Here is a 15,200-nt window from a genome sequence, read left to right as displayed (position 1 = left end):
TTCCAAAAAAAAAGGAGGTTGTGTGCAAAATACGTAAAATTTAAGAGGTGTTTTGAGAGGATTCAAATATATATATATATATATGAATATATTTTGAAACTGTAAGATCATGTTATATTCAGTTATATGGGAAATCTTCACATCCAGAATATCACACTCCCCTATATTACCAAGCAAATGAGGGTGACCACAAAGCACTCAGGAAAGCAGCATCCCTGAGTGTACTCCGATTCTAGAGACCAGGCCAGAGCTCAGTGCGTCCTCTGGCCAGGGGTCATAGAAGGAATAGGAGGGCTGGACCACATCTGCCATGATCTCTGCCTTTTCTACTGGGGGCTTAGAACCACCCTCAGCCTCTGTGACCCCTGCTTGCCCTTTCAGTTCTAAAGCAGCTGTAAAGGCCTATTTGGTGGGGCTGGGAAGAGGCAGCTAAAGAGATCTCAGATCACCAGTCAGCCCGGGAAAGGAGTGTAGAACCAAAGGACTGAATATCCCAGACTAGCGGCACCTTTATGCAAATTGCAGAACCAAAGGCCCCTGCAAAGGGCTGTACACACATGGCCACCTGAAGTTAGAAGTGTGTAGTGACTCTACCTGCTGATGTGTAGGTACTCCAAACATCAGAGCACTCACTCTGGTGACCTCCGTGGGTTCTCACAGGGCAGGGCAGGGAGTATGAGAATCTGGAAATGAAGAACCAGTGTCAGAGGGATACACTGCCTGCCCAAGGTCACAAAGCTGGACAGCTGCCCCCTGATCTCTTCCACAACACGGAGCAGTATTTCTCATGCCTGGAAGCATCCTTGGAGGTTTTAAAAACTACAGATGACCAACTTCCCCATCATTTTGATGAAGTGATCTGGGATGGGGTCCAGGCATTATAATTGTATTTGAGCTCCTTGGGTGATTCTAATAAGCAGTCAGGGTTGAGATCTCCCAACATCAGCCAACAAAAAGAGGATGAGCTAAGGAGTGAGACAGCCCTGGGGGGGGAGGGGGGCGGGGCGGGTAGCTCTGCTCCAGCTGTGGCCTGGGGCAAAGCCCTGAACTTCCCTGAGACCCGGGTCACCCGAGGAACTGCTGGTACTGTCTCACACAGTCCTTGGGAGGGACGAAGGGGAGATTTCTAAAATTCCCAGCATAGTTCCTGGCACACAGTTGAAACTCATAGTTGAAATTCTGTGGGAGCTCCCTTGACCCTGTGTGAGTGAGTGCTGGAGGACCAGGACTTGGCCAGCCTCCCTGGAGCGGCTCCATCTCCTTTTCCCTTGTGTGGAACCCATCTCTGCTTACAGCTCTCTAATCAACTCCCACCCCTGCTTCTCTCTCTCTTTCTCCAGGTGCCAAAGGTGACCAAGGACCACCTGGCCCACCTGGCCCACCTGGGCCCCCAGGCCCTCCGGGTCCTCCGGGTCCCCCTGGAAGCAGAAGAAAAGGCCCTCGGCAGCCTAACATGTTCAACGGCCAGTGCCCAGGTCACACACCCCTGCCCTAGGGAGCCACCTCTTCAGTTAACGATCCCAAGCTCTTAGACTTCACCCAGACTTTGTGACCAGATTGTTTTAAATAAGGGGAGATTTCGCCCAAAGCGAGTATTCCTTCCCCATCTCCACCCACCTGGGAGGCCTGAACAGCCTGCCCAGGGTAAGGACCAGTGGCAGGTTTAGAATCGGGCCTCCTGCCTCCTGCCCTCATCCCTCTTCCTTCACTTGAGCTAGTCGCTCAGTTGTGTCTAAGTCTTTGCGACCCCATGGACTGTACCCTGCCAGGCTCTACCATGGAATTCTCCAGGCAAGGTTGGTAGAGGGGGAAGCTATTCCCTTCTCCAGGGAATCTTCCTGACCCAGGGATCAAACCGAGGTATCCTATTTGGCAGGTGGATTCTCTATAAAGGCTGAGCCATCACCAGACTATTCCTCTTTCTTGTCAGCTCCACCATCTCTGGAGCATGGAGGGCTTGACTGATGGAGACGATGAGGAAATTCAGATCGTCTAACTCCCCATAGATACCCTAGTACTGCCATCACCACCTCTAAGCTTTGCTAACAATGCTAGTGATGTTGTAGGCATAGGGCTAAGTGCTCAGTTTATTTAATTCTACACTAGCCCTAAGATATAGGAGTCGTATTCTGACCAGTTCACAGATACAAAGCTGAAACCCCAGGGAGCTACATAGTCTGTCCATGGTCACTCAGTTAGTAAGCAACAGCTGGGATTCAAGCCCCAGTGTGCCTGCCTGTAAAGCCCCTGCTTGGGGCATTTTCCTTTCGGAGACAGAAATCCACACATTGAGAATAAGCCAACAAAGGGCAATTCAGTTCAGTCGCTCAGTCATGTCCGATTCTTTGTGACCCCATGGACTGCAGCACGCCAGGCCTCCCTGTCCAGCACCAACTCCCGGAGTTTACTCAAACTCATGACCATTGAGTTGATGATGCCCTCCAACCATCTCATCCTCTGTCGTCCCCTTCTCCTCCCTCCCTCAATCTTTCCCAGCATCAGGGTCTTTTCAGATGAGTCAGCTCTTCACATCAGGTGGCCAAAGTACTGAAGTTTCAGCTTCAACATCAGTCCTTCCAATGAGTATTCAGGACTGATCTCCTTTAGGATGGACTGGTTGGATCTCCTTGCAGTCCAAGGGACTCTCAAGAGTCTTCTCCAACACCACAGTCCAAAAGTATCATTTATTTGGCGCTCAGCTTTCTTTATAGTCCAACTCTCACATCCGTACATGACTACTGGGAAAACCATAGCCTTGACTAGACAGACTTTTGTTGGCAAAGTAAATCAAGGGCACCTGATCTCTGGCAGGCCTGGACGGCTTGTTCTTCGGCCAGTTGTGACAGGGGTGGCCGTGGGGTTGAGAGCTAAGAAGAAATCAAGGGCCGTGTCAATGAAAAGTCCTTCTCAGGTGCTGCTAGAACTTCTCCACACAGCGATGTTCAGGGACTTATTCCCCTACCTTGGGCCATGAGGAGGCACACCTGGATGCCTGGCTTCCTGGCAAGCAGAGAAGAGGGTCCTGATTGGGGTTTCTCTCTCACTTGCTGTGGATTTCTCCACCACTTTCCTAAACACTCTTTCATTCTGTCTGGTACATTGTTCCTCCTGGAAGATGTTTGGGTGGGGGATAGGGAACACACTCAGCTGTCAGAATGGGTGAATATGAGCTTTCAGAGATGTCACCACCACGCCCAGTGAATAGAACCTGATTGTGACCCTGCCCAGCTGTGAGCAGGCTGTTAATTCAACACCACCCCCTCCCTTAGCATCAGCCCTTTGTTCAGATTCCCTGGGGGTACAGGCTGAGCAGACCCTTCCCCTGAGCAGAGGGGAAGTCTGACCCTGCTTCTATGGAATTCGGACTTGCCAGAGGCTCTGTCAGCAGTGAGAGGGGTGTTGGAGAGGTGCCCTCCCAGCCTAGCCTGCCTGCTAAGAGGCTGGTTGGCAGGGAGGGGATGGGCTTCAGGGTTGTGAAAACTGCTTTAAAAGAGAGGCCGATTCCTTCTGCTCTGCCTCCCAGAAGTGCGTCCTGATTGCCCGGCATCCAGCATCTGAGCTCGACCCTCACTCCCGCTTCTTCTTTAACCCCATCCCACCCCCTCAGCTTTAGAAGTTGGTGGGTAGGTCCCGCACGAGCTAATGAGACCTTTTCTTCAGACTAAGAATGGGAGGGTCTCTCTGTCCCTCTCTGTGCAAAGCCCAGGCCCCTAAGTGGGAACTCGAGAGGCAGGATTGTATGTGGGGGGTCTAACAGCCCCGACACCGCTCTCATCCATGGCAGAAGGGCTTCAGAGAGACAGGGCTCATCCAGCTAAAGGAAGGGTAGAGAAGAGCCTCCCTATTTTACTCCTAGTAAAGACACCTCTCTAGTTTATTCTGTGTGTTTCCCTAGTGACGGTGGAGGTGCTCCTTTCTATCTAGCAAGCACAAGGTGATGGGAAACCCTCAGTATTTGCCTGGGGAAGTGGGTCCTGGTCTTTCCCAGAAAGCCCGATTTGCCGAGACCTGCTGCCAGGCGGTCTGTTCCCTCTCATCTCCACACTGGCCACGCGACCCGCGCCTTCTGTCCTGCTTCTGACACCTGAGCCACCTCTTCACCAAAGGTCTGAACTCAGCCCATTTGCTAAGGAAGATGAATTTATGCTTAGTCATAGCCTCAAACCAACTATGAATCAGGTGCCCCTCAAGGGCCTGGATCCCACAGGTCTTTGAGCAGAAAAATACAGACAGGAAATGGGGAGGGGAAAGGGGCCCCGACCTCTCTGGTCTGGGCTGTCTCTAGGCTCCCTCCTCCTCTGCTCCCTGGCAGTTCAGGAAGACAGGGTGCAATGGGCCACCCCATCATGAGGCTGCTCCCTCATCTCCATCAGCTTCACTGAAAGTGAAAATCCCTCCAGAAAATGCAAATTGTGATAGATTCCCACCTGCCCAGAGTGGCCAGGAACGTGTCAGTAAGCCTTCCTCCCCACCCCGCCCCCAGGTTGTTGAGGGTTAGGATAGCTGACTCAGGTGACATTTTCCTATTACTGACATCCTTTCGGGATCGTCCAGTCTTAGCAACTATGGTCAGGAAATGCTTGTGGGGACCTCATCAGGCAGAGGAAACAAAATTGGAAGCGTATGAGTTGGTGCTTCAAAGCAAGCAAGCGAAAACCAAGGATGCTTATGGAACTCGAATCTGGAGTGAGGTGGCGGAAAGCACCAGTTATAAAGTTATACACATCTCACTGTGCCAACTGCATTTGCTCTGATTGTCTTTGTTGTTTTAGGTGAGACATGTGCTGTACCAAATGATGATACCTTGGTTGGAAAAACTGATGAGAAAATCAGTGAACACCATTCCCCAGAAGCAGGTACAGAAACAGAGCATCCTGTTTATTTTTTTTAATTACTTGTGTATGAGTCTTCATTGCTGTGTACAGGCTTTCTGTGGTTGCAGTGAGTGGGGGCTACTCTCTAGTTGCGTTGAGAGGACTTCTCATTGTGGTGCCTTCTCTTGTTGCGGAGCACAGGCTCTGGGTGCACGGGCTTAGTTGCTCTGCGGCATGTGGCATCTTCCTGGACCAGAGATCGAACCTGTGTCCCCTGCACTGGCAGGCAGGTTATTACCCACTGAACCATCAGGGAAGTCCCAAAGCATCCTGTTTTAAAACTCAGAAATCAGATATCTTAAAGTCATATGGACTAAAAAAATAAAATAAAATCAGCACAATGTGAGAGTTGTGAGCCATGTTTCTTTTGTTGCAAAATGAGGGCTATAGCCCAGGAGAAAGCATTTCAGGTAGCTCAGAGAAACTGCTCCAAACCTTTCTCAGTAGGGAGAAAGGTCAGCATATATGTGATTTTGGTGAAGGAGGAGTACATGCAATCAAGCACATGTTTTTTGCAGAAGGTTTCTGCAAGTCACATGGAACAATCATCACCATGAAGGATTTGGGTGCTTTTCTAGATATTTAGAAAGTGAAAGTGTAAGTCTCTCAGTCATGTCTGACTCTTTGTGACCCCATGGACTGTAGCCCACCAGGCTCCTCTGTCCATAGAATTCTCAGACAAAAATACTGGAGTGGATTACCTTTTCCTTCTCCAGGGGATCTCCTTACCCAGGGATCGAACCCGGGTCTCCCACATTGCAGTCAGATTCTTTACTGTCTGAGCCACCTTATGAAGAGATACATGACTTCAGTTCAGTTCAGTTCAGTTGCTCAGTCATGTCCAACTCTTCGTGAACACATGGACAGCACCATGCCAGGCTTCCCTGTCCATCACCAACTCCCAGAGTTAACTCAAACTCATGTTCATTGAGTCGGTGATACCATCCAACCATCTCATCCTCTGTTGTCCTCTTCTCCTCCTGCCTTCAATCTTTCCCAGCATCAGGGTCTTTTCCAATGAGTCAGTTCTTCGTATCAAGTAGCCAAAGTATTGGAGTTTCAGCTTCAGCATCAATCCTTCCAATGAACATTCAGGACTGATCTCCTTTAGGATGAACTTGTTGGATCTCCTTGCAGTCCAAGGGACTCTCGAGAGTCTTCTCCAACATCACAGTTCAAAAGCATCAATTCTTCAGCTTGGGCTCATAAAATCAGCTACTGAAAATATCTATCTGAAGACCTGTTCTACCAGTCCCCCACTCCCACCCCCACTGAGGACAGAGTGCCTCATTTCTGCTGTCCACCCTTAGCTCCTTTCAGGGGATGTGGAAAGTCAGCAGCTGCCTCAGCACATGATTTAATCCTTGTAGAGGTAGGTGGCAAGTCCCAGTGGCAACTGCCAATTTGTAGGTTACAGTCATAACTGGGAGGTGAGTAACTTTCTCTTCTTTTAATAGAATCCATGATCACATCAATTGGAAATCCAATACAAGTGTTGAAAGTTAAAGAGACGTTTGGGACTTGGATAAGAGAGTCTGCTAACAAGAGTGATGAACGCATCTGGGTGACTGAACATTTCTCAGGTGCTTTTACTTGGCAGATGATCCATATCTCTGTTGTAACTTTCTTTCCTCTGTTGCCTCCCTTCAGGCTTATCCTGTTTCTGTGTCTGAAATCCTTGCTCATTGGTGTAACAGAATTGCTTTTTTTTATTTTAGAAAGCCCAAATGAGTGGGCAGAATGCTCTTCTCAGTTGAGCACACTGGTGACAAACCTCACAGTTCAGATAATAGGGACATGACCAGGGCACCCCCACTGTAGCTTTTGGGCAAAGTGTCCAGGAGGAAACAAATAGCATCCTGATTGATAAACCATAAGAAACCCTGAAACCATAATGAGGAAGCTATGTCAGAGACAATTTTTTTTTTTTTGCACAGGCTATCTTTCTTTAAGGAGAATCCTTTTGGCCACTTTTCTCAGATACCACAGTATCTGAGAGCCCAGGGGAGAGGGTGAGGTATCATCTTGAAGATCTACTGCATCACACTGTCCCAAACAGATGTGGTCAGGAATTGCAGTGGCCCCATGCCAGAAGAGGCCTGGCCATGCCTACTAGTCAGAGCAATAGCTCAGACTTGCTACTTTGGTTTCATCCAAGCTTACTCATCAGCTGGTAGTAACTGTCCAGATGACCAGCTGAGAGGGAATCTGTGACTCTAAAGGGAAGAGCAAGGCCATTGAGCCAACATGGCCCCTTTGGAGTGCAGTGGTGGGAGGGGACCGCACAGGTGCTCGTCACGATGCTGGCCTATGGCAGTCTGACAGAAAAGTTGATAAAATTGTAGGGGAGGGAATGGTACCATTTTCCTGAGAGGAGCAAAGGCAACTCTGGTTACTGTGTTCAAAAGACAATTCAGGAATCCACGGAAGAGAATTGACCTTAGGGTTTGGAAGCCTGGGATCTTGAAACTGGACAAGGACCCTTGCAGGATGTCTGACTCTCACCTTCCGTCCTTTTACCCCTCCTTCCCCCACTCCCTCCAAGCTGTGACTGCCTTTCCCTGGCTTCCCTCCTACAGGCATCAGGGTGAAGGAATTTGAAGACCAGCCTTCGCTGCAGAACGGCAGTTACACGCTCATCCACCTCCCGTACTATTTCCATGGCTGTGGTCACACTGTTCACAACAACTCTCTCTACTACCACAAGGGAGGCTCCAACACCATCGTGAGGTGAGTCCTTCAGGGCCCCGCTGCCCCTCCTCACCCACCCCAGCTAGCACCTACTGTGTGTGGCGCTTTAGTCATACTTCAGCTACTTAGGGGAAGGGACTGTGGGTCTACCCTCTTTATGTTCCCAGGGCCTGGCGCACAGCCAGAGGTCAGTCAGGGTTTGCTGACTGAATGAACCGCAGGCCACAAGGAGTGGGCCCCACTGCATTTATTGCTGGTCTGGAACCAAGTGTAAGGTCAGAGCCAGGGAGAAGGAGGCTGGGAGCAACAGGGGGCGGAAACTTTCTCATCCTTTGGGAAAGAAAGAGCAGAATCTAGACCTCCCTCTGGCAGGAAGGTGTCACACCCTCAAATCGGTTTTGTTCTGAAAACTGTTGGGTGTGAAGAATTTCATGTCACAGCTGAGATCTCTGAGGACTAGAGACTGCAAGGCCTTCAGGTGGTTCTGTCATCCTGACAGAGCCCTCACCAAGCCGCCTCCCCTGCGCCCTCCATTTTCCCATGGGCAGGAGAGGCGGCCACCCAGGTAGTCTGGGCCCAGGACAGCAGCCCAGGCTTCCTGGTCTGCATAAGAATTGCTAAAGGTTGTCTGCATGGCTCACGAAGAAATCAAGTGCTCTGCTTTAGAGGCAGAAGTGGTTATCTTGGGCAAATCAAGGGAGCAGTGAACTCAATCAAGTTCCAACCCTCCCACCTACTTATTTATGACCTCGGAGGAGAGACACCACTTTCGGTGACTTCCGTGTCCTCACTACAAATGGAAAGGTGGATGAGAACCTCTGCAGCCCTCCAACTGTACTCCCATTGGAAATGACAATTCCAGTGTTATGAAAGCCACGGTCCTCATCATTCCAAACAAGAGACTTGTATCTTGAGGGAGAACTGGATTCCTTCATGGGCATGGGCTTGCTAATACATCATGCAGTTAAACCAGCCACATTAGACACACATGTCAGCCGTCACTGGAGGCACCCCGTCCTGTGCCTCTGCACTACCCCCCATCCTGGGATCCCTCACTGCCTCGTCACCTCCTGGTTACCTCATCTAGACAGAATCTTGCGCTAAAAGAAAAAGATAACTGAGCCGCCACCCATTCAGAAGCCCTCTCTCCCCCAACACACTGCTTTCTGTGACATTTGTTCTCATTCAGCCCTGTGGCTCCCTGCATGCGCATGTGTGCTAAGTTGCTTCAGTTGGGTCCGACTCTTTGTGACCCCATGGACTGTAGCCCACCAGGCTCCTCTGTCCATGGGGTTCTCCAGGCAAGAACACTGGAGTGGGTTGCCATGCCCTCCTCCAGGGGATCTTCCCGACCCAGCGATCCAACACAGATCTCTTTTGTCTCCTGCACTGGCAGGCGGGGTCTTTTCTCCTCGGAAGCCCTGTGGCTCCCATATGTGTAGGGCCACCCAGGTGGCACAGTGGTAAAGAATCCACCTGCCAAACAGGTTCAATCAAAGCTGGGTTGATCCCTGGGTTGGGAAGATCCCCTGTAGAAGGGAATGGCTACCCACTCCAGTATTCTTGCCTAGAGAATCCCATGGACAGAAGAGGCTGGTGGGCTACAGTCCATGGGTTCGCAAAAGAGTCAGACATGACTGAGCAACTGAGGGCAGTTACGTGAGGTGTTCTGGGGTGAATGAGCCGCAGAGGAGGATTGGCCACCCTAAGAAAGAGTGGCTTCTAACGACATGAAGCTTGTGTGAGGCACTGGTTAGAACAACTATACTGGGGCCCTGCTCCAGTGCCTGGCTACAGTCTGGGAGGAGAATCAGAGGCAGACTTGAATTAGACCCTTTTTTGCTGGAAGAGACGAGCCTCATCAAGAAAAGCAACTGTTGGTGCCAGTGCTAGAACGGCAGTCCTGAATCCCTGGCATTCAGAGGAAGGGGAGCCCTGAGAGCAGAGATGGACATCAAAGACCTTCTCAAGCCCGCAGTCTTATCTAGTTTCTTTCCAAGTTTACTTCAGGATTTCCTAACTGGCTTCAAGCTTGCTGTACTCCAGTGCATACCCGCAGCTTCGCACCTGTCACAGTTCTGCTGCTCGATGGCGCCCTCTAGTGCTTTTCTTTTAGCCTTGAGACCCTGAATTTTCATTCCTGAAGCTGAATCAAAATCCACTTTTGCTATGATGTAGATATGGAGTCCAAATTAAACAGCCTCCAGGAGCTGAAGGGCCTGGGGTTTCACCCCATCACTTCATTGATCCACTTGCTTACTAAAGAAAGAAAAGTGACTTCACAGCCATGACTTTGCTACTTCACTTCTCTGCTGCTGACTTCCTTCGCTGAGCCTGCTGTGAAATTTTTGTCTTAAAACTCCAGCGTGGAGTAGAGGAATCACCCCCAAACTTGGAGGTCAAAAGCCTGAATTTAAACTGCTTATCTGTATTCCTGAGCTGGTCACATCTCCTTTTCTCATTAGTAAAATGAAATGACAGACTAGATTATCTTTTAAGGCCCCTTGCAGCTTTGAGAGGGCATATCAGGAGGTCAGCAGGCACCTGAAGATTCAGGAAGTGAAGGACTTTTACCAGGGTCACATGGTTAGGAGGTGGACACTGAGATGTAGCCACCAGCCTCTGCATTCTCACTGCTCACGGTGTTGCAGATGTAATAGCAGAATGAGCACCTGGAACTTACTAGAAATGCAGAATCCCAGGCCCCACCCTAGTTTAACAAAGGAGCCTAAAAACCACCCCTGTCCATAAAAATGGTGTCTCATATCTACTTTTTTTTTTTCTACACATTTCAGATTTGAATTTGGCAAAGAAACATCCCAAACTCTGAAGCTTGAAAATGCCTTGTATTTTGATAGAAAATACCTCTTTGTGAATTCCAAGACGTACTTCAATTTAGCTGTAGATGAAAAGGGCCTTTGGATTATCTATGCTTCCAGCGAGGACGGCTCAAGCATCCTTGTCGCACAACTGGAGGAGAGGACCTTCTCCGTGGTGCAGCACATCAACACTACGTACCCCAAGTCCAAGGCCGGCAACGCCTTCATTGCCCGAGGGATCCTCTATGTCACTGACACCAAGGATACGAGGATAACGTTTGCCTTTGATCTGTTAGGAGGGAAGCAGATCAATGCAAACTTTGCTCTGAGAACTTCCCAGTCTGTTCTTGCCATGTTATCATACAATATGAGAGACCAGCATTTGTATTCTTGGGAAGATGGCCATTTAATGCTTTATCCCGTACAGTTTCTGTCAGCTGCATTACACCAGTGATAGGAAGCGTTCTGTTCCCCTCAGTAAATTTCAGCTGTTCTCTGGTACCATGTGTGTCCCAATAGGAAACTTGTCTTTAAGGGCGGTCAGGTAATTAGCTGTCATAATCTCACGACACGGGTGCTTCTGTGGTGTTTCCCCTTTAATTCTGACTCTGTAGGGGAAATAACGGACTGGAACTCACAAATGGCTGGCATTTGGTGATTCCGTCAGAAACTAGCTGGGCAAGTTACCTCTCCCTCTTTAAGTCTTGTTTCTCCCCACTGGTAACGTGAAAGGGCTGGCTAAGATGATTGGTAAGATTTCCTTACCTGTAGGGAATTCTGTGATTCTTAGCTGTTGCTGCTCTCGCAACTTTTACGTATTTGGTTTTGGATTTTATTTTTGGCTTTTAGCCATGGCTGAGCAGATTTACCTCTGAGTTGATCAGCCTGGTGACCTGAGCAATGAATTCCTTAGTTCCGACTTATGTTTATTGTCTTGGAAGCTGCACTGACCCTTTAAGGCTGTTGAGTTACCTTATTACCCCTAACTTATTACCTTTCTCTGCATCTTCACCTGCCACCAGAATGTCAGAGTGGGCATCATCCTCAGCTCCTGATTACCACGCCAAAATTAGCCAAAGCAGGAATAGCTGCCTGCATTGAAGCAGAAACAGGCACTTCTGGGTTCCTGTCAATTTCTGACCATGCTGATCTGCAGCTCGGCTCGTAAACGTTGAATCTGCAGGTCTTGCAGAGTCTTTCTGCCCTAGATCTGGATCGGCTCTCAGAGTAAATACTGTGCAAGGAGGCACTTGGCAGTTTTCAGAAGAAAGGTGCCATTCATGGTTATTATCTAGAATGTGATCTGGTCCCTTTGGATGCCAGGAGAAAATCCAGTTTAACTTGCTCCTAGTTCAGTTCAGTCACTCAGTCGTGTTCAACTCTTTGCAACCCCATGGACTGCAGCATCCAGGCTTCTCTGTCCATCACTAACTCCCAGAGCTCACTCAAACTCAGGTCCATCGAGTCAGTGATGCCATCCGACCATCTCATCCTCTCTTGTTCCCTTCTCCTCCTGCCTTCAGTCTTTCCCAGAATCAGTCTTTTCTAAGGAGTCAGTTCTTTCAGGTGGCCGAAGAATTGGAGCTTCAGCTTCAGCATCAGCCCTTCCAATGAATATTCAGCACTGATTTCCTTTAGGATGGACTGGTTGGATCTCCTTGCAGTCCAAGGGACTCTCAAGAGTCTTCTCCAACACCACAGTTCAAAAGCATCAATTCTTTGGTGCTCAGCTTTCTTTATGGTCCAACTCTCACATCCACACATGACTATTGAAAAAAACCATAGCTTTGACTAGATGCATCTTTGTTGGCAAAGTAATGTCTCTGCTTTTTAATATGCTGTCTAGGTTGGTCATAGCTTTTCTTCCAAGGAGCAAGCATCTTTTAATTTTATGGCTGCAGTGACTGTCTGCAGTGATTTTGGAGCCCAAGAAAATAAAGTCTCTCACTGTTTGCATTGCTTCCCCATCTATTTGCCATGAAGTGATGGGACCGGATGCCATGATCTTAGTTTTCTGAATGTTGAGCTTTAAGCCAACTTTTTCACTCTCCTCTTTCACTTTCATCAAGAGGCTCTTTAGTTCTTCTTTGCTTTCTGCCATAAGGGTGGTATGATCTGCATATCTGAAGTTATTGATATTTCTCCCGGTAATCTTGATTCCAGCTTTTGCTTAATCCAGCCCAACATTTCACATGATGTATTCTTCATATAAGTTAAATAAGCAGGGTGACAATATACAGCCTTGATGTACCCCTTTCCCAGTTTGGAACCAGTCTGTTGTTCCATGTCCAGTTCTAACTGTTGCTTCCTGATCTGCATACAGGTTTCTCAAGAGGCAGGTCAGGTGGTCTGGTATTCCCATCTGTTGAAGAATTTTCCACAGTGTGGTGATCCACACAGTCGAAGGCTTTGGCATCGTCAATAAAGCAGAAGTAGATGTTTTTCTGGGATTTTCTTGCTTTTTCGATGATCCAGCAGATATTGGCAATTTGATCTCTGGTTCCTCTGCCTTTTCTAAATCCAGCTTGAACATCTGGAAGTTCACAGTTTACATACTGTTGAAGCCTGGCTTGAAGAACTTTGAGCATTACTTTACTAGAGTGTGAGATGAGTACAACTGTGTGGTAGTTTGAACATTCTTTGGCATTGCCTTTCTTTGGGATTGGAATGAAAACTGACCTTTTCCAGTCCTGTGGCCACTGCTGAGTTTTCCAAATTTGCTGGCATGTTGAATGCAGCACTTTCACAGCATCATCTTCTAGAATTTGAAATAGCTCAGCTGGAATTCCATCACCTCCACTAGCTTTGTTCGTAGTGATGCTTCCTAAGGCCCACTTGACTTCACATTCCAGGATTCTGGTTCTAGGTGAGTGATCACACCATCGTGGTTATCTGGGTCATTAAGATCTTTTCATATAGTTATTCTGTGTACTTGCTCCTAAATGCCCTTAAATACACATATTTTCTGCCAACTCGGTTCTTCAAACATCCTTCAGCCCAACACCGAGGTCCAGGCAGGGCCTCCGAGAGTAGAGAGGAGTCCTGGGGTCCTACAGTCAGAAAGGAGACCTAAGGGAAATACTTATGTAAAAATTTTTCAGCAATTTGCCCTCACTGAGTACATGTATGTGTTAGGGGGAGCTTCTCAAACTTTTTCACTAGAGCCTCATCGATTCTCAGTGGTCCTGAGTCCTGGTTTTATACCTTATTAGTGGAAGCATTTTAAATTTCAGGGGATGTGCAGATTGAAATATTTGAGTCTCCACACTCCCTGAATAAACCTAGGCAGCTATGAGGGAATTTGTTGTTGCTGTGTTCTCAAAATAATGGGTATTTGAAACTTTTCTCCCCACTTTTTAATGAGATTGGTTATGTCATGTCATCACAGCTTTTTTTTATCCTCTTCAGATTCATGTTTTATAACAAAGTAGAGTTTCATGTTCAAGATCAGTGTGTTTAATATGTGCTACTCTTATGGTATTTAAAAATATATGTTGGCTGTTTCTGGACACAGGGGACCTGAATATGTATATAATTTCATAGTGATGATTATAATAGTAATATATACAATACTAACTGTACATACAGTAACAACCAAAAGAGGTTATTTAATTAGCCCATATTTCTTTTAGAAAAAGTTTTAGAAACCCCAGTCTTGGTATTTGATTTATCTTGGAACCCTTAACTGTTGGTAAGGAATCATATACTCACTGCTAGACACGTATAGATTGGGATTTCTTGCTCTCTCTATTTTTTTTTTTTTTTTTTGCTATGGCAGAGTAATGTAAGGACAACTGAGTTTGACCAACAAACAGAAATTAGTAATTTCATAATAGGGTTGAAAAGTATGTCTTTACAGAATGAAAATAATTCAGATTTGACTCATTATTTCCTGCAAACAGTGCTTGATTTTAAAAAAAGGTTTGAACTCATTGCTAAAATAGAATGTACCAGCTAATGTTTTTAAGTCAAGATATCATTTTAGCAGTTTATATTGACGCTTATAAGCAAAGTTACTTTAAAGCACTTTCCAAACATTTGCACTTCTGATGTCAGAATCAAACCAGATAATTCCCTAATTCTTCTTTAATCTAAAGCAGATAACTTCCCACCAGAGAGTAAATAAAACCATCCCTCTCAACCTCAGAGGTTGGGTGGACCCCATTTCAAAGCATCTTCTTGCAAACTGATATTGTGTCCTATCATTTAGCCCAGGTGTTATGACAAAGAAGGGGTCCTGGGAGGAAAGTTTTAAAATGAGGAGTTCTGATCTTAGGTACCTCCACAGTCTGTCACCTTCCAAGGTTGCAAGATAAAAAGTCAAACAAGACACTAAAATTCTTAAAGAACCAGGTGTCTTTTTCTAACTGCACTGACTACATTTTGACTGTGGCTAGATGGCAATGGCACCCCACTCCAGTACTCTTGCCTGGAAAATCCCATGGATGAAGGAGCCTGGTAGACTGTAGTCCATGGGGTAGCTAAGTGTCAGACACGACTGAGCGACTTCCCTTTCACTTTTCACTTTCATGCATCGGAGAAGGAAATGGCAACCCACTCCAGTGTTCTTGCCTGGAGAATCCCAGGGACGGGGGAGCCTAGTGGGCTGCCGTCTATGGGGTCACACAGAGTTGGACACGACTGAAGCAATGTGGCAGCAGCAGCAGCAGACGATCACAGACAATCTAAAGGAGAAGTTCATGACTGAGCTTTTCAGTTTTCATGCAGCTGCTATGACCTAATGAACCACATCATTAAAAGCCATAATTTCCAATCTGTAACCACAGATTCTAAGCTATTCTGAGCAACAAATGGA

At 47.4% G+C, this 15,200-nt stretch overlaps 1 protein-coding gene across 1 annotated transcript in view; it reads left to right on the top strand.

Annotated features, from left to right (window-relative positions):
- GLDN (gliomedin) overlaps positions 1–15,200 on the top strand; it is a 60,462-nt gene extending 45,262 nt beyond the window's left edge. Inside the window, exons 6-10 of the mRNA XM_065940579.1 lie at positions 1,341–1,475; positions 4,773–4,856; positions 6,332–6,457; positions 7,454–7,604; positions 10,361–15,200. Coding sequence (XP_065796651.1) covers positions 1,341–1,475; positions 4,773–4,856; positions 6,332–6,457; positions 7,454–7,604; positions 10,361–10,838 — 974 coding nt within the window. The 3' untranslated portion in view covers positions 10,839–15,200. The remainder of the gene's footprint in view (positions 1–1,340; positions 1,476–4,772; positions 4,857–6,331; positions 6,458–7,453; positions 7,605–10,360) is intronic.

This window comes from Muntiacus reevesi, chromosome 7, assembly GCF_963930625.1.
Source record: "Muntiacus reevesi chromosome 7, mMunRee1.1, whole genome shotgun sequence".
NCBI lineage: Eukaryota > Metazoa > Chordata > Mammalia > Artiodactyla > Cervidae > Muntiacus > Muntiacus reevesi.
Note: the sequence above shows the minus strand (reverse complement) of the source record. Positions and strands in the feature narration are given on the sequence as shown.